The sequence below is a fragment of the Engystomops pustulosus genome, chromosome 6, assembly GCF_040894005.1.
Source record: "Engystomops pustulosus chromosome 6, aEngPut4.maternal, whole genome shotgun sequence".
In the NCBI taxonomy this organism is placed as follows: domain Eukaryota; kingdom Metazoa; phylum Chordata; class Amphibia; order Anura; family Leptodactylidae; genus Engystomops; species Engystomops pustulosus.
The window spans coordinates 63,218,334-63,237,479 of NC_092416.1; the positions used below are offsets into that span (position 1 = coordinate 63,218,334).

Genomic DNA, 19,146 nt, shown 5'->3' on the forward strand with positions numbered 1-19,146 from the left:
TCAAAAAATGACACCACCCACAGCTCCGTAAACCATAGTATAAAAAAGTTATTAGCGCCAGAAGTTGGCAAAATAAAAAAAATATATTTTTGTACAGGAGGTTTTAATTTTTGTAAATGTATGAAAACATTATAAAACCTGTACAAATTTGGTATCCCCTTAATCGTACCGACCCAAAGAATAAATTAGACATGTCATTTGGGGCGCTCAATGAAAGACGTAATATCAAAGCCCACAAGAAAATGGCGCAAATGCGTTTTTTCACCATTTTCATTGCATTTGGAATTTTTTTCCCCGCTTCCGAGTACATGGCATGGAATATTTAATACCATCATTATGAAGTGCAATTTGTTACGCAGAAAACAAGCCGTCACACAGCTCTTTACGTGTAAAAATAAAAAAGTTATAGATTTTTGAAGGTGGGGAGTGAAAAATGGACATGAAAAAACAGGAAAGGGCCCGGTCCTTAACCGGTTAAAGGACATCTACCACCAGTATCAGGGATAGTATACCACACCCACTTACATTCTGGTGTGTGCCCCCTCTGTCAGCATGCACCCTTATTTTAGCTTCTAGTGGTCTTGCTTTATGAAAAAGGGCTTTAAATTTTATGGAAATGAGTCTGAGAGGCTCGAAGCTCCATTAACAGCTGTGAATAATTTGAATAATTTTTAAAGCCTTGTTTGTGTATAAACATGAGTATAAAAGCTAAAAGAAGAGCAGATCCTGCCAGAAATGGCACACATGAGCATGTAAGTGTGCTTGGTTTATAATCCTAAAGGTAGATTTCCTTTAATGTATGCCTCTGCCTAGCATTTGTGCTGCTATTACATACAATGGACCAAACAATTATCACAAAACTATTTAAAAGCATGTAATGATGACATATACTTAGGACATGTGATAAATGTATGGATCCAAAACTAATAGTCATCAAATTGCAGAGATCTGGGCACTTACCTTGTGACTGAAAAGACTTTACATTGTACAAGACACAGTGGGGCACATTTACATACCCGTCTAGTCGCGATCCCCGAGGTGCGGTGTCTGATGAGGATTTGGAGCTGCTGAGATTCACTATGATTGTGCGACCAATTTCCTGCATGTGTCGCTTCCCCGCTGAGGTCTGCTGGAGTTCACCTTCTTCTTCCCGGTGCACATAAGTGCTTGGCTTGCAACACAATTTGGAATATCAAATCCCACGCATTGTCCGAATCCGTCGGGTTAACCAACGGCCCACCCCCCCGATTTGTGACACGTAAAAACCATCACCAATGCGCCAAAATCCGATCTCTAGAGGGAGGGGGAGGTCATGTGTAGCTGAGAGCTGAGTGTGTGCTGATGTGTGAGTGAAGAAGTTTCCTACACAGAAAAGTAAGGTAAAATGTCTCCCCTGTACCCTATTAGTTCATTCTCAGCGTGATTCTGCAGAACATTCTCTGTCTCTTTTTACACCTCAAGCTGTGTCATACATTGCCCTGCAGCAACACTCCCCTACCTTCTGCTTTACAGACTCTTTCTACACAGGTGTGATTTGTAATCCAGTGCACATGCAGCACAGACTATACACTTCATGTACATGTTTTACAGCTGGTTTTTACTACTTTTTACATGCTCCTCCATGTGATGAAAGCTGCCAGGCTAGTCACTATGGATCCCTTATCTACACTATACATTGCTCAATGGATGTACATGTAGAAATATCAATGGTTTTACTGCTTAATGGGAACTGCTGGCAGCCTAAATTTGGCTTCAGGGCAGATACAGGAAGTTGTTAGTCTTTGTCCATTTCCAATATTAATTTCCAGAATAAAAGAAAAATTGCTTCAATGGAGGAGCAGCTTTGGAAGTAATATTCCCATTTTATAGGATAAAAAATATATAGGGTGCCAACATTTAAAATCATTATAACCACTACTCTTATTCAACTGTGTTTTTGTAATATTTGCTGACCTCATATAACACGAGGACTCAAGCCAAAATTATATTGTATTTCTGCTTGTTACATGGTTCCAGGTCTGCCACCACCTTGTGTACTTATTTTTTAGAGGTTTCTCAATATATCTGTGAACGTGCTGATTGTGTAAGTCTCTTGTACTGAGAATTCGGTGGGAAGACAAGTCATTGTTTGGTCTTGGCACCAGAGATGGTATGAAAGATGATGGTACACAAAACTCATTGTTCCCACATGGCAAAGTATTAATGGCAGACCACAATCATGCATCCATTGTTATTATAATATTATTAATGCTATTTGCCCAGCTTGGATTTGACCAGTAAAGGTCAGGTGAGGGGAGAGAGGAAGCTTATGTGTGGATGTCGGCGTCAGCATAAGTTTGGAACTGTGTTGTAATTTGGCAATGTTCCAGGTTAAAACATCTTGAAGTCTTGTTATGTTTTATAGGAATTGTTTTTCTCTTATCTGGAGTGGAGGAGGGGGGGGATTGGGTTGGGCAACCTCTCTGGAAGACACAGTGGAAAGCTGAGCACCTATCATATCTTTGTTGCCAGGGAGCATAGAGGGCTCTGGTTTAGCATAAGGCTTATTAGGGGGGGACCCTCTTTTCAGGATCCTCATTTTCTTACCAGAATGCTTTATTTTCTCTGTGATGGAACTTTAAGATCACAACTGACTGGAGGGGACAGGTTGGGTACTGTACCGACCGCATACTGATACTGAATTTGCATAAAGCTTCAACTAAAACTTTCACCTTTCACCAGTAGTACCACAGACTGTCTAATATCTAGACTGCTACACCAAGCATGAGGTATTTCTTGCCCAGGCCATATCCATTGGAGGACCAGAGGATGTTTTGGTGGGCCCAGTGACATAGCTCTAGGGGTCCCAGAGGCCGCAGTTGTGAATGAACCCCTAGGCCAGGAAGTTAGAGAGTCCACTCACCACACACCATTGTATAGTAGGATTCTGTAGATAAATGGACACGTCAACCCTCACACCAGCCCTTCCTAACCCCTTATTTAGAAAAGTGAGGCAAAATCGAAGGAAGATCCAGGAGTGGAGCAGTATGTATATTTATGCTGTATGTATTTTGTCTGTACTGGAGAAGAGAAGGGGTAAAAGAAAGTGGCTGCCCCTCTTCCCTCATTTTCAAGTTATCCCTTCTCCTTCCAGTGGTTTTGCAATAAGTGAGCTCTGCAGGTATGATAACAAGGATCTGTTAATCAGTGGTAAAACTGTGTATACAGTATGTATTGTATATACATGTAAAATGTATGAGTTTAGGTAGTGAGTGGATAGCTTGAATGCATGTTGTAGAATGCCTTTTAGTATAGTGTAAATGACTGTAGTCTAGTATAAATCTTATCCATGGCCAGTCCTCAGTCTACTGTACTGGTCTGGTGTAAATGCTGCTGCTCTGGTGAGTATAGTATAAATCTTACCAACATTTTGAGAGAAAAAGATCAGGACTCCACGTCCACACATTATACAGTGATCTATTGCCCCTCGGCTACAGTAACCAAATAAACCTAAAATTGTAGCATAACATGGTGTGCACCGTCCCTGAGTTACAGCGCCATTAGGGACCAAGACCCAGCAGCCCCCTAGTACCCATACTGGCAGACATAGCCCCCATGGCTCGGGGCTCCAGGTGCCCACCAGCACCACACCACAGAAACAGCAGATGCCATGCAGTACCACACCATGTGGTCCAATGCTCAGCCTTCCATGTGGTTTCAGAAACTGACTGATATTAACTAGGAGACCACTAGATGACATCTCCTGCAAATTAAAAACACCTAAGCCAAATGAGTGCTGATACCACGAAAAAACCTAACGAGGGGACCGAATTCAAACTATACTTGGAGATAAAGAGATCACAGCATTGCACTTCCACACATTTTAAAATTGTCTATTGCCGCTAGGCTACACTAATAAACACAACTTAACCCCTTAACGCCAAGGCCCTTTTTAGTTTTTTCACTTCCATTTTTCACTCCCCACCTTCAAAAAACTTTTTTATTGTTCCACATAAAGAGCTCTGTGATGGCTTGTTTTCTGCATAACAAATTGTACTTCATAGTGATGGTATTTAATTTTCCATGTCATGTACTGGAAAGTGAAAAAAAATTCCAGATACAGTGAAAATGGTGAAAAAACACATTTGCGCCATTTTCTTGTGGGCTTGGATTATAAGCTTTCACTGTTTGCCCCAAATGACATGTCTACTTTATTCTTTGGGTCGGTGTGATCATGAGGATACCAAATTTGTATAGGTTTGATAATGTTTTCATACATTTACAATAATTAAAACCACCTGTACAAACCACCTTTTTTTTGATCTTGCCATCTTCTGGCACTAATAACTTTTTCACACTCCAGTGCAATATGCAGCAAAGACTTACCCGCTTTGGAGAGGGCTCAGTCTGTGAGCCCTCTACATGCACCATGACCCGACTGGTACGGCGTCATGGTGCAAGAAGGGGTTAAAGTGCTTTGTTACATCTTGATCAAATTGCATAAGCCTTTCACAGTGACCTTGTTTAGTGAGTCCCTACATTAGTGGGTGCGACATCACTTGGCATCCACCAAATCTAGTATAAATCTTCCCCATGGTAAGTCTGCAGTGTAGTATAAACCTTTGCAGTCTAGTGTGCAGGCTTTGTGTACTGAGACAATTTACAGTGGCCCCTTTTCCTGCTTGTAGAGAGGGATGGAGGAAAACTAAAAAGATTCCCTTCTCCTCCTTTCCTTAGCAGTAAATGGAGGCACCTTCACTGAGTGGTGCTGCCACCAAATTACCACCATAATTGTGTCTTCCCAACAACAGAGGAGAAATAATTATCAGTTTGTGTCATTGATAATCCATAGCAACAAAAACTTAACAAGTTGGGGCTTTTCTTTGGGAGAAGGGTGGGGGTCTGATTTTTTTTCTCTTTACCAGTTCAGAATTGAATAAAGTGGCAATGCCCATACATGAACTTCTGCCCAGATATGGTTTAGGCTTTAATTACATACATAAAAAGCCCATAAAAAGGTGAATATTTATTCTGATTTATTACGTATTATTTTCAGAAATCTGGTTTTGCAGTATTTCCCCTTTTCCTTAACAGAAGAGCAGACAATTAAAGCGTCACCTGTGTTATTAATAGCGCCATTGATATAGAACACTCAGCTCAAGAGGTCCCGCAGCAGGTTTGATGGCAGAGTAATGACTGTGCAAGTAGATAGGTAACGTTATTACAATAGCTCAGATTAGACTTTATTTTTCCCAGATGCCTCAGAGAACCTAAGCTCAATTAAGAAGACGCCATTTCTGTCTTTTTTATTTTTATCACCGTTCTCCAGGGAGGTGGACGCACTGATTTAAAAGCTTTCATCAAAGAACAGCCTCTACTGAGATAAACTTATGAAACACAATTCAAGAGGACAATGAAATGTATTATTCTTTTAATTTTTTTTATATTTTTTTGCAATCAGAAAGGATTAATCTAGATTTATATGGAGAGTCACATAGGAATATAGTAAATATGCAAACGTTTACGTTTTTTTATCTCGTTAAGAATATCTGATTTGTTGTAGATTGCCTTGCTACATTTGAAGTTATTTGAAGTTATCTGAGATATTAGGGCACATTTACTTACCTGGTCACTTGAGTTCACAGAAAATGCATTGTCCATCTATACTGCAGTGTGCGGCAGGTGCACCTGAAATCATGAATGTGTTGCTTCCCTGCTCAGGTCCGGCAGAGTTCCCCATCTTTTTTGTGGTGCATCTTTAACATTGGGCGTACAACACAATTTGAATGATAAATACCGTGCTCAGTCCGAATCAGTCAATCAGCCCAACGGCCGGCCCTCTAATTTGTGTCACATGGAGGCCAGCGCAGCTGCGCCACAAAAGTGTCACGTGCGACACAATCGCAGCGCACACAATTCTTAAATACCTGTGCAAGCCGTTTTAGCCATGAAGAACAGGAACTGTCTGACTAAAGTGCGTTGCAAAGCGGTGCAAAGCCCTTAGTAAATGTGCCCCATTGTGTCCTGTTGTCGACATTTAAAAAATACCTATTAGTTCATACAGTATATATACAGACTCATAAACTGCAGGAACTAGTAGTGTGTATGCAGTATTGTCCAAATGCAGCGCTTCCACACTCGCCAGTGTGATGCGAATTACACTCGCAACGTGTGCTGCTCGGATTGCATGGCCTGAGGACTCTGCAATGAAACACTGGTCCACAATGACCACTTACTGTTTTTTTTATCCCATATCAAGTTGACAGATTGGGGCACATTTACTTACCCGTTCCTTGGAGTTCACAGAAGGTGCATTGTTCGACGATAATGCCCTGTGCTGCAATATCATGCGCCCCAGATCATGCGATATCCTGCATGTACCTCTTCCCCACTCAGGTCCAACAGAGTTCACCATCTTCTTCATGTTGCATGTAAGTGCATTGTCTTGCGACACAATTTAAAAATTTAAATCCCACACTCTGTCCGAATAAGTTGAATCGTCCGATGGCACGCACTCCAATTTCCAATGAAAGCCAGCGCAACTCCACCACAATTCCATCGTGTGCGACACAATCCCAGCACAAACCCCTGTTAAATACCTGTGAAAGCTACACAAATCCCGGAAACGGCGAACATTCCAACGAAAGTGAGTAGCACAACCCTAAGTGAATAAGCCCCATTGTCTTTAAATACTGAAATGAGAGATGGGCCAATTCCTGATGGTAGCAGTGTGAAAAGACTAGATTTAGAGCACCAGAGATTGGAGTGTGTGATTAATTATGGCTAAATTGTGTTTATTAAATCACTGTGAGGTCAAAGTGACCTGAAACTAGCCCTGTATTATCACCTATGACCCTGGTGCTGCAGAATGCAATGGTTCTGCTTTTCGATACACAGACACACCAGCTGGACTTCCAAAGAATTGTGAACTTTGGGCCTTGATTTAAATAACCCTTCTCTTCCAACTCTCTTTTGTCTTCGGTTAAAAAGTAAAAAATGTTGCAGTTTTTTATTTTCCTCTGCTGGTTTGTGTACGGTACATTTTCTCTAAATATGCTTGCTTGTGTTCTCATTCCTGCATTGTATTACTAATAGTACTGTTACAACATATTTACAACTATAGTACTATTACAACATAATTAATACTATACTGTATAGTAGTATTAATAAAGTCTTACTTTATTGTTTTTCTTTACAATAAATTGAAACCAAAGGTAATTGATTCTGCATTGTCCCCATCTTTTTGGCTAATGCAACTTGAATTTGTCTCTGTGTATTCGACAAGGAGTGAAAGGTTTCAGTGGTCAAAACATCATTTTGCGGGACTACAATAGAAACCTACTAAGGTTAAAGGTCAGATATTAATTTTTTAATACTTCCTAACCCGATCTAAACTTTATTTTACAAATATGAAAATTATTGCCAAAAGCTACATAATTGGAGGAGAACTACTGCGCAGAGCTCCAAGGAAGCCAACAGCAAAAGTAGGAACGTGAAGGCAGGGCAGTAGTAGCTGCTGTGGTGTGGAATAGGCAATGCTCCCACAGCCCAGGAGGCTACTCCACACCCCTCTGCTGATAATTTGCATATTTGTAAAATAAAGTTTAGATCAGGTTAGGAAGTGTTAAAGGCTTAGAGAAAGATAGTTTTTTGGTTAGGACAGAAAGAGAAACCCACCCTCAGATTGACCATCAGTTTGATTCCCCTTTAAGGGTTAAATGCAAAATCCTTTGAGATTCCTTTGCACATTTCTTTCCAGCAAACATTTTCACTACAGTTCTAAAAAGTTGGGCATCTTTCCAGTTATTCTATTTACCTGCGCTAACAATACATCATTTACACTGTTCCATGTCTAGAGGTTACTAACCATTAAGATATTAATGACTTGCTGTAATGTCTTTGTTGGAAATAACTATTTTTTTTCTATTTTTAATTACAAAGGAAGCCGTGTGTGACCTGGTGCTGGCCTTCCGAGTACATGCCGGTTACGTCGTCCACGAAATCCACATTTTACAGTCAGAGACTCAGTTACAGGTGGTGAATTGGTTACATGACCACTGCCGCACAGGCCTTACCCAGTTACTCAGTGCCAATAAGAGTCTGCAAAGCGACCCTTTATTTAAGGACTTGGAGATCATCACAGAATCACTTTGTAAAATTGGCAAAATGCAAGGAAAAATTCAAACACTGTATACAGATATCCTTATTGCAAAAGGTATGGAAAATAATGATACAATTATAGGTCGTTTGGTTCAACCTAACTCCATAGTAAATGTAATAAATGTAATGCTGCCTCTGTTAACATGTTATTATTACATTCATTTATATTTAGCATGTACATTTGAGTTGAGTCAACCTTAGAGGTCAATCATAGCAAATACCATTGTAGTTGGGGATCTTCTGGCAAGTCAAGGGAGGATAGGCTCATAGGTGAAAGGATGGCCATTACGGCAGTAGAATTGTGAGGGGTTTTGGATGGGCTTTTGGGCTGGCCAGTTGTCACAGTGGCTAGTGAGTATAGCTTTGATGTTAAAAAAAATCCAGGAGCACTGTTTACATAAGGCCTGATTGTAAAAATACGTGGAGGTACAACACACTATACAGTACAATGTCCTAAGTTATCTATAGTTCTCAGTTATCAGTTCTCTGTCTCTTTCCTACTGGCAAACTACAAGTGCAAGCTGTGACTCTGAATGACTTTTAGCTGCACTCACCAGGCCTAAGGCTCCATGCACACAACCATGTGCTTAACTTGGGTGAAGCACGTGGCCAGGTGGAAAGGGAGGAGTCAGTGATTCTCACCCCTCCCCTCTCCATAGAAAGCAGAGTGGCCACGATGTGCAGCGTTCCAAATATAGGACATTTACTATATTTTGCAGCACATGTGAGGATCCATTACCTTGAGTGGGTGCCAATGGACATCCTTGGACCCAAGGGTCACAAGTCTATGGTGTAAGTAAAAGAAGAAATGTAAAGACAAACAAAAGATATGATAAGTCTTATATACTTGAATTCTTACACTCCATAACCCATGAGTCATTTACCACAACATCAGATGATCAGTATTCAAAAGCCGGGCTTAGCCACAAGACACTGTGACTAAGTACAACATGTTATAGTCGATGAGTGACATGTCTTGGAGATAAACAAGGTCATAATCATAAAACATAACTGATATATAGCGACATAACAATTATATTCCCTAAGATAATATAGCTGTTACACAATGGCAAAATGAAACATCAATAGAGAAAAAAGTGTCTCACCGCAGGTAACTATATACTATGGGCCCCAATATAATATAACTATATACTATGGGCCCCAATATAATATAACTATATACTATGGGCCCCAATATAATAAGGGTCATTTCACACAACCTCTTCATACATCTTTGTTTTGTTCCATTTCTGGTCCTTGTTTCTAACAAATGTCATTCTTTATTTTCATCTGCAAAAAAGTGGATACTGTCCACTCATGTATGAATCATAACCACTGTTACAAACAAACATCACACAGATTTCGTCCATGCAGTGTCAGACTGGAGAACCTAGGGCCCACTGGTTAAATCATTTAATGGGGTCCTCCACTGTAGACCATAGCTTTATAGTGATTGGACTGTTATGGACTTAGAAGCCCTGTCTAAACCCTGCTGACTGGTCTTTGCCTGGTAATTTCCACCGAGATAAGGGGATCATCAGTGGATCCACTTTTTTAACTGTGGGCCAGCTCCATAGACTGGCATGGGAGAGAATGGGAAGCAAATAAAAAAGCAGTACTGTATAAAATGGATTAGGTGAAGGAGTATACTCTGGAAGGTGAGAAATACATGAGGGACCGAGCTATGACATTTGCTCTCGCTGAGGAAACAGGCTGCCACATTTCTTCACAAGTTCTCCAATTTATTTGCCGTGTACATAAATCTTCAGATCAGTTGAATAAAGAAGTCTATAGAACATTATAAGAAGCAGGTAATACAAGACTATAAATAATCCCATTTTCCCTTGTCTACTACCTTTAGAGAGATATGAAGAAGCTTTTACACACCTTAAAAGGTCTTTCACCAACAGCGTCATTGATGAATCTGCTAAAGCTCGATATGGCATCCTCCATGTCAAGTGCCGCAACATTCTGGCAGCAGCTCAAGAATTATCCACTTTGGCTGGTAAAAACCCCAGTGAACTAGAAACTCTTGTCAAATTTTTGGATAAAAGGGAAAGGCAAAGTCTTTCACAGGTAACAATTTCAATTTATAGAAGTTTTTATTCTTCCTACAAATGTCAGAAGTTCCTACAAAGCATTTGTATTGTCTTATGGGAGCAGCTCCTATACAGGTTGTTGGAAGGTTACAAACTATAAACACACGCTTGCTGATATGTGGTTGTCAGCAGTGATGTAGCAATTTAATTTTATTTTAAAAACTATATTGTTTAAACTTTTTTTATTGACAGGTTGGCTTGAATAAGCGATCTTTTGATAGCTTGTTCAAGCTCACATAGAGCTATCACAGTGCAATGCACCGTGCTATTTAATACACTGAGCATGCTGTGCATATTCAGTAGATTACAGCCGGGTTCAGCCAGGAGGAAGGGCTGGCACCCAGGGAAGATCACATAGCCCAAAGCACTGGCCAGACCCCGAGGCTGCCAGCGGATGCTTGGACTCCCCCGTTAAGTGGCGCAGGGGGCGTCCAATCCAGTTCAGAAGTGTGTAAGGGGTTTACACCCGTGGGTGTTACAGCAGAGTGTCAGCTGCAATATGCAGCTGACATCCGTTCTTTATGGTGCCTGCACATACTGTACGCCATAATAGTATGGCGAACGTTAAGTACCTTCCCAACGCGCACATCATACTATTATGGCACGGCAGGAAGGTACTTAACAACGTGCACCATACTATTATGGCCCAGTATGTGCCGGTTTTCTGTTGAAAATTAGTCAATTATTTGCTTCTTATAGGGATTTCCAAAAATTGTTATTGTCAATAATGCAGATAACGCTGCTCCTTTCTAATTCATTGAAGGTTCCCCTACAGTTATTACACCCAACCACAGGACAAAGAGTCATCTGCTTTCAACTCTGTGTACAGGCAGTCCCCGGGTTACATACAAGATAGGTTCTGTAGGTTTGTCTTTAAGTTGAGTTTGTATGTAAGTCGGAACCGGATACTTTATTATTGTAACCCCAGTCAAATTTTTTTGGTCTCTGTGGCAATTGGATTTTAAAAATGTTGGGTTGTCATAAGAACCAGGATTAACTATAAAGCTTCATTACAGACACCTGTGATAACTGTTAAAGATGTTTATTGTAGCCTAGGACTAAAGTACAGTAAATTACCAAAATCCAGAGGTCTGTTTGTAACTAGGGGTCGTATGTAAGTCAGGTGTTCTTAAGTAGGGGACCGCCTGTACTGTGTTTTTCTTGTCTTTAACAGTTGATTGATGACTGTGCTGAGTGTCAGCTTTGCACCGACTTATCCTGAAACAACCCCTTTAATATGATATACGCCTATCAAATAAAATATAAACTTTTATGTATACATAGTTACTTAATTCACTGAGCAGGCACTTAATGAACTGAGTAAAACAAGTCAAGTGTGATCCATTGTTTTATAACATACCTCCCATTACGGACAACAGGACGTGTATATCAAGATTTATTCTGGAACATATTTTTATTATAACACAATTCCGTGTTTACTGACGTTCTAGTCAGGGCCACAACGTGCAGCCTCAACAGGACACATTAATCAAGCAAAAAATATTTTATTCTAAGGCTAAATAAAATTATCTAAATTTAAACTGCAGTTTATAACAGAGATCTGCTGCCCATTGCCGTAAAAACATTTGATAGCATCCCATTAAATCAATGTTTGCAAAATTTTTCTAATTTTTCGCTAGCATTTCAGTAGAAACACTCACACGATTTGATAGTCTGAGATAAACTCTTTTAGTGGTAGGATATAACAATGTAACATTTTGGTTTACCCTGTATATAATGGTGCCTGGGTGAAATACAAAAAAGGTTATGCTTAATAAGTTCAATTTTGAAAGTTTAGGTCATTTCGTGAGCGTAGTGGTTTTATGGTCAGTGAGTTCAGAATAATGCATCAGCATTAGGGATTATGGTTAGTAGTAAGTGTTATTAGGTTATGTTTTGTGGAGTAGGTCTAGAAGGTTATGTTTAAAGGACCAGCATAGTGTGGGCAAAACTCACCAAGTGGGCCCCCAACCCAGGTGTACCAGTATTCCACCATACAGTGACCATATAGTGGTAGATGCTGGTTCTCCTCAGTCCTCCTTATTTATAACCCCCGTATGTATAAAAATGTAGGGGTTTCCCTGTACTCATACACTTTTCCTGGCTCTTCCATATACCCACTCTGACTTCTACCAGCGGGATCTTGGAATTGTTAAGGAGAACCCATCAGGTGGATTTGTTCTTATGGGGTGTTTATACTTATCCAGATGTGAGTCCGTGGAGGCACATAGGACTCTACTACAGCCCTGCACCTACAGCCCTGCACCTACAGCCCTTGAGCAGCGAAGCCAGGGAGTACTACTCCAGCATCACTAGCAGTATAACGCAGGTGCTGAGAGCCCCGGACCAAGGACATTTTTTTTAATGCAGTCACAAACAGTAATTATACAGGGCAATTTGGAACACTTAACCACTGGTCAATAATGAGCTATGGATGGCTCAGTGTCCCAAATCCACCTGACAGGTTATCTTTAACTTTAAAACAAGATATATTTATTGAAAGCCATCACTTTATATTTATTGAAAGCCATCACTCATGTTACATCATATTACATAGCTGTGCATAATGACAGATATGAATGGAAAATCTTCAATTTATATACATTATATATACAGAATAGGAGTAGTAGTACTGTTCTGTGCCTGTATATACAGGATAGGAGAAGTAATACTGAGCTGTGCCCATTTATACAGGAAATGAGTATTCGTTCTGATCTGTGCCTATATATACAGGATAGGAGTAGTAGTAATGTGCTGTGCATATATATACAGGATAGGATTAGTAATAGTGATCTGTGCCCATATGTACAGGATAGGATTAGTAATACTGGGCTGTGCACATATATACAAGATAGGAGGCATAGTGCAGCATTGGAGTAGTAGAGTGCTGTGTCCATATACCTACAGGATAGAAGTAGTAATGCAGTGGTGTGCCCCTATCAATACAGGGTATTAGCAGTAGTGCAGGGTTATGCTCATATATATACAGGATAGGTGGAGTAGTGCAGTGTTGTGCCCATATACATACAGGGTAGGTGGAGAAGTGCAGTGTTATGCCCATGTATATTCAGGGTAGGAGCAGTAGTGCAGTGCTGTGCCATATATAGACAGGATAGCATACCTCCCAACTTTTGTGGAGGAGAAAGAGGGACAAAATGGCGGCGCGCGAAGCGCGCCGCGGCGATTTTTTTACCCACAGAAGCCACACCCTAGCCACGCCCCCTAACCACACCCCCTGGCCACGCCACTGCTCATACCTTCAACGCATCCACTGGCACCAATGTATATTTATGTATATAATTGGGGGGCATATTCCACTCCCCCTAGACAACGAGCATGCCCCCCCCAGACAACGAGCATGCCCTCCTAGACAACGAGCATGTCCTCCCCTAGACAACGAGCATGCCCCCCCAGACAACGAGCATGTCCTCCCCTAGACAACGAGCATGTCCCCCCCTAGACAACGAGCATGTCCCCCCCAGACAACGGGCATGTCCGCCCCCAGACAACGAGCATGCCCCCCCCTAGACAACGAGCATGTCCCCCCCAGACAACGAGCATGCCCCCCCTAGACAACAAGCATGTCCTCCCCTAGACAACGAGCATGTCCTCCCCTAGACAACGAGCATGCCCCCCCAGACAACGGGCATGTCCTCCCCTAGACAACGAGCATGTCCCCCCCTAGACAACGAGCATGTCCCCCCCAGACAACGGGCATGTCCGCCCCCAGACAACGAGCATGCCCCCCCCTAGACAACGAGCATGTCCCCCCCAGACAACGAGCATGCCCCCCCTAGACAACAAGCATGCCCCCCCTAGACAACAAGCATGCCCCCCCTAGACAACGAGCATGTCCCCTAGACAACGAGCATGCCCCCCCCTAGACAACGAGCATGTACCCCCCCTAGACAACGAGCATGTACCCCCACCTAGACAACGAGAATGTACCCCCACCTAGACAACGACCATGTCCCCCCCTAGACAACGAGCATGTCCCCCCCCCTAGACAACGAGCATGTCCCCCACCTAGACAACAAGCCTGTCCCCCCCTGCGTGCCCTTTTTTGTGTGTTTGTGTTATTTTTGTCTTCCAGGACCGTGCCTGCTGTGGACTGCTTCGGATTCGAAGGATTACATCGATGACCGACAGTTCTAACAAATAAAATGGTCAACGAGGGTGTGTCTGCGTTTTTTGTTCAATAAAATTTTCTGAAAACGGTGTGATTATTTATTTTTTTGCGACACTCTTCATAGTTTGCCGTAGTGGTGGTGCCGGCTAGATGACGGTGCTCATTACTAAGGGCTGGCCTTAGTGTTTGCCTTAATTTTTTTGGCAAATTCACACTAACGCCCATACCATTACCCCGGTACCCACCGCCACCAGGGGTGCCGGGAAGAGCCGGGTACAAACCAGTACCTGACCGTCTATAGATGGTCAGGTGCTGGGGCGGCTGCAGGCTGTTATTGTTGCGCTGGAATAGCCCCCTAACAGTGGCCTATCCCAGCTCAGTAATGGCAGGCTGCTGCTGCTTTTTTGTATCAGGCTGATTTGAAAAATAGGGGGCACCCCATGCCGTTTTTTCTTCAAATTTTTGACAAAAATATGCGTGGGGTCCCCCCTTTAAAGGGGGCTCCCAGGCTGTTTCCCCCATTTTTACAAAAAAATGGGGGGGAAAAACGGCATGGGGTGCCCCTATTGTTCAAATCAGCCTGATACAAAAAAGCAGCAGCAGCCTGCCATTACTGAGCTGGGATAGGCCACTGTTAGGGGGCTATCCCAGCGCAACAATAACAGCCTGCAGCCGCCCCAACACCTGACCATCTATAGACGGTCAGGTACTGGTTTGTACCCGGCTCCTCCCGGCACCCCTGGTGGCGGTGGGTACCAGGGTAATGGTATGGGCGTTAGTGTAAATTTGCCAAAAAAATTAAGGCAAACACTAAGGCCAGCCCTTAGTAATGAGCACCGTCACCTAGCCGGCACCACTACTACGGCAAACTATGAAGAGTGTCGCAAAAAAATAAATAATCACACCGTTTTCAGAAAATTTTATTGAACAAAAGACGCAGACACACCCTCGTTGACCATTTTATTTGTTAGAAATGTCGGTCATAGACGTAATCCTTCGAATCCGAAGCAGTCCACAGCAGGCACGGTCCTGGAAGACAAAAATAACACAAACACACAAAAAAGGGCACGCAGCCACAGGGGAGGACATGCTCGTTGTCTAGGGGTCAGGGGTAGACATGCTCGTTGTCTAGGGGGGGGGGGAAATGCTAGTTGTCTAGGGGGGGGACATGCTCGTTGTCTAGGAGTCGGGGGGAGACATGCTCGTTGTCTAGGGGGGGGGGGAATGCTCGTTGTCTGGGGGGGGGGACATGCTCGTTGTCTAGGGGGGGGCATGCTCGTTGTCTTGGGGGGGGACATGCTCGTTGTCTAGGGGTCAGGGGGAGACATGCTCGTTGTCTAGCAGGGGGAAATGCTCGTTGTCTAGGGGGGGAAATCCTCGTTGTCTAGGGGGGGGACATGCTTGTTGTCTAGGGGGGGGAGACATGCTCGTTGTCGCAGTAAAGGGTAGGGGTCCTATGGAGCGCAGTAAAGGGGAGGGGTCCTATGGAGCGCAGTAAAGGGGAGGGGTCCTATGGAGCGCAGTAAAGGGGAGGGGTCCTATGGAGCGCAGTAAAGGGGAGGGGTCCTATGGAGCGCAGTAAAGGGGAGGGGTCCTATGGAGCGCAGTAAAGGGGAGGAGTCCTATTGAGCGCGCAGTGAAAGCCATAAAAAACACATTTGATATTTTCCTTCCCGCTTCCCAGTACAGGGCCTGGAATATTTAATACTGTCACTAGGAAGTATAATTTGTTACGCAGAAACAGGCCGCACACAGCTCTGTACATGGAAAAATAAAAAAGTTATTGATTTTTGAAAGTGGGGAGTGAAATATGGAAACGCAAAAATCGTTCCGTCAGAGTAATGGAGCAGGCGGCCGTGTATGACCATTCTGCTCCATTACTGTCATAGAGCGATGACATGGACCTTATGTGGACCCCAACAGACCCCTCGTTTTCATGATCTATGGGGGTCACATCACTGAAACCCCCACACATCAGCAGGTTAAGCCCTGTCCTATGGATAGAGCCTAACTTGTATTTGTGGGAAAACCCCTTTAACCCCTTAACGCTCTGCGCCGTAGCTCTACGACGCAGAGAGTATAAGGAGTATAGCTCACGGGCTGAGTCCTCTTCATACAAGGTGGGGGGTTTTGCATGTTGCAGAAAACCCCCACCGCTAATAACCGCAGTCGGTCATTGTCGCCGGCAAAGTCTTTTTTACGATCGCTGTGCCCCCGAACGTCATCGGGGGCGGCGATCGTTTGCCGTGGTAGCCTCGGGTCTTCTTTTGACACGAGGCTACATGGCTTCTGCAGGTTCGTTACAATGAGCCAGAAGTATTGCAGTATATGGTAGGAGCGATCTGACCATCTAGGGTTAATGTACCGTAGATGGTCTAAGAAATAGTGGAAAAAAAAGAAAAAACAGGTTTTAAAAATAAAAAAAATTTATAAAATATTAAAAATTCTAATCACCTCCCTTTCCCTAGAACGGATATAAAACATAATGAACAGTAAAAATCACAAACACATTAGGTATCGCCGCGTCCCAAAATGCCCGATCTATCAAAATATAAAAACGGTTACGGGCGGCGGTGACCTCCGAGGCGGGAAATGGCGCCCAAATGTCCGAAATGCGACTTTTACACCTTTTTACATCACATAAAAAATGAAATTAAAAATGATCAAAATGTTGCACAGACCTCAAAATGGTAGCAATGAAAACGTCGGCTCATTTCGCCAAAAATGACCCCACCCCCAGCTCCGTGCACCGAAATATGAAAAAGTTATTAGCGTCAGAAGATGGCAAAATTTTTTTATTTTTTTTTTTGCACACATTCGTTTAATTTTTGAAAATGTATTAAAACACAATAAAACCTATAAATCCGGTATCACCGCGATCGCACCAAACCAAAGAATAAAGATGAGGTGTTATTTTGAGTGCACAGTCAAAGTCGAAAAAACTGAGCCCACAAGAACGTGACACGTGCGGTTTTTTAAAAAAAAATTTCCACATTTGGAATTTTTTGCAGCTTCGCAGTACACGGCATGTTAAAATAAATAACATTACGGGAAAGTAAAATTTGTTACGCACAAAATAAGCCCTCACACAGGTCTGTACACGGAAACATGAAAAAGTTATGGATTTTTGAAGTTGGAGAGCGAGAAATGAGAGGAAAAACCCTGTGTCCTTAAGGGGTTAAGGGATTAAGTATATGGTACAATAAAAGCAGAATAGAAGGGCACTGGGGGGGTTAGGGATGGGGGCAGGGGGTCTATGGAGGAAAGTGAAGTGTTTAACCCTTTAGCTGCTGCCTGCAGTCACTGTAGAGTACCTGTTATCACACTGCAGCAGCTGCACACACTCGGCTCTGCTTCATCAGAGGAACTTCAGTGAGGAGCAGGAGGAGGAGGTGGGGGCAGGGAGCCATTGATGTAGCAGAGCTGGAGAGTTCCTGCCTGCACGGAGGATGATCCCCTGGGGCTGCTGTGCAGCGGCAGTGCAGAGAACATGACACTCTGCACTGCTCCATCCATCCATCCATCCATGTGCCTGCAAGTGGCAGCCTGAGGACAGGGAGGGCTCTGCCTCCCAGGGGAGGGGATGGGGGAGGTGCCGGCTCTGCAGCAGACAGCCGGGAGCTGGAGAGGAGGAGGACGCTGCACCCCGCCCCCTGGCTTCTCTGTATCCTGAGCAGGACGGGGGCGGGACTCGGGGGCGGGACTCGGGGGGGCGGGACTCGGGGGCGGGACAAAACGGAAAAATCCGTGAAACCGCAAAAAAACCGGGACTTTCACTTAACAGTCCGTGCAGGCGGGACAAGGGTTAAAAAACGGGACTGTCCCGCCCAAAACGGGACGGTTGGGAGGTATGGGATAGTGCTGTGCCTGTATATACAAACACACAGGGTAGTAGTGCTAGTAGTGCTGTGTCCAAGTATATACAGGATGGGAGTAGTAGTGCAGTGCTGTGCCATACATACACAGGGTAGGAGTAATAGTGCAGTGCTGTGCCCATATATACAGGATAGGAGTACTGTGTTAGTGGTGTAGTGCTTTATTGTAGTGTAGGATGGGTGTAGTAGTTTTGAGATGTGGTGTAGTGTAGGATAGGTGTAGAGTTGTAGTGTAGATAGAAACACCAAACACAGACAGACAGACATACACACACAGAAAACACATACCACTTACCTCACACATGTGCTTTGTCTCCTTTCAGCAGTTCTGCACAACCAGGACCTGTTGAGGGTTCAACTCACAGGTCCTGGAAGGTCAATAGTAATACATGTATGTCACAGCCGGCAAACATGTATTACTAAAGAGCAGAGCAGGACAGCCTAGTCCCTGGATACAACTCTTCTGTGTCCCTGCTAGGAACACAGAGAGAGAGCTGAAAGCCCTCAAAGTCTGGGGCCCTGGAGACACTGCTCCCCTTGCCCCCCAGGCAGCTATGCCTCTGGTTTCACTGATTGAAATGGCACAGCATTGCAACCATCAATCCCCTTGGGTCAATGAAAGTATGCATGTGAATCCACTTTCTGTTACCAGGAAGGACCGGGACTCTGGAGATTGATGTTAACAGGGGATTCTAAGAAATCCAATATTATGGGTTTAATGGCCAGCAGGAGCTAACTTCTCTTGCAATGATATTCAATCATTTAGGGTTTGTAGAGAAGTGAGAACCTGGGCAGAAGTTCACTGTGGCTGGAGATGGGGCCTCACAAATAGGTGGAGGAAGCACATTATAGTTTTCATTTGGAGGTATACTTCTCAGAACTTTCCATTCATTCAATATTCACA

At 43.4% G+C, this 19,146-nt stretch overlaps 1 protein-coding gene across 1 annotated transcript in view; it reads left to right on the plus strand.

Moving 5' to 3' along the window:
- Nucleotides 1–19,146, plus strand: part of TTC34 (tetratricopeptide repeat domain 34) — an 85,081-nt gene that overhangs the window by 41,491 nt on the left and 24,444 nt on the right. Inside the window, exons 6-7 of the mRNA XM_072156331.1 lie at nucleotides 7,921–8,194; nucleotides 10,001–10,215. Coding sequence (XP_072012432.1) covers nucleotides 7,921–8,194; nucleotides 10,001–10,215 — 489 coding nt within the window. The remainder of the gene's footprint in view (nucleotides 1–7,920; nucleotides 8,195–10,000; nucleotides 10,216–19,146) is intronic.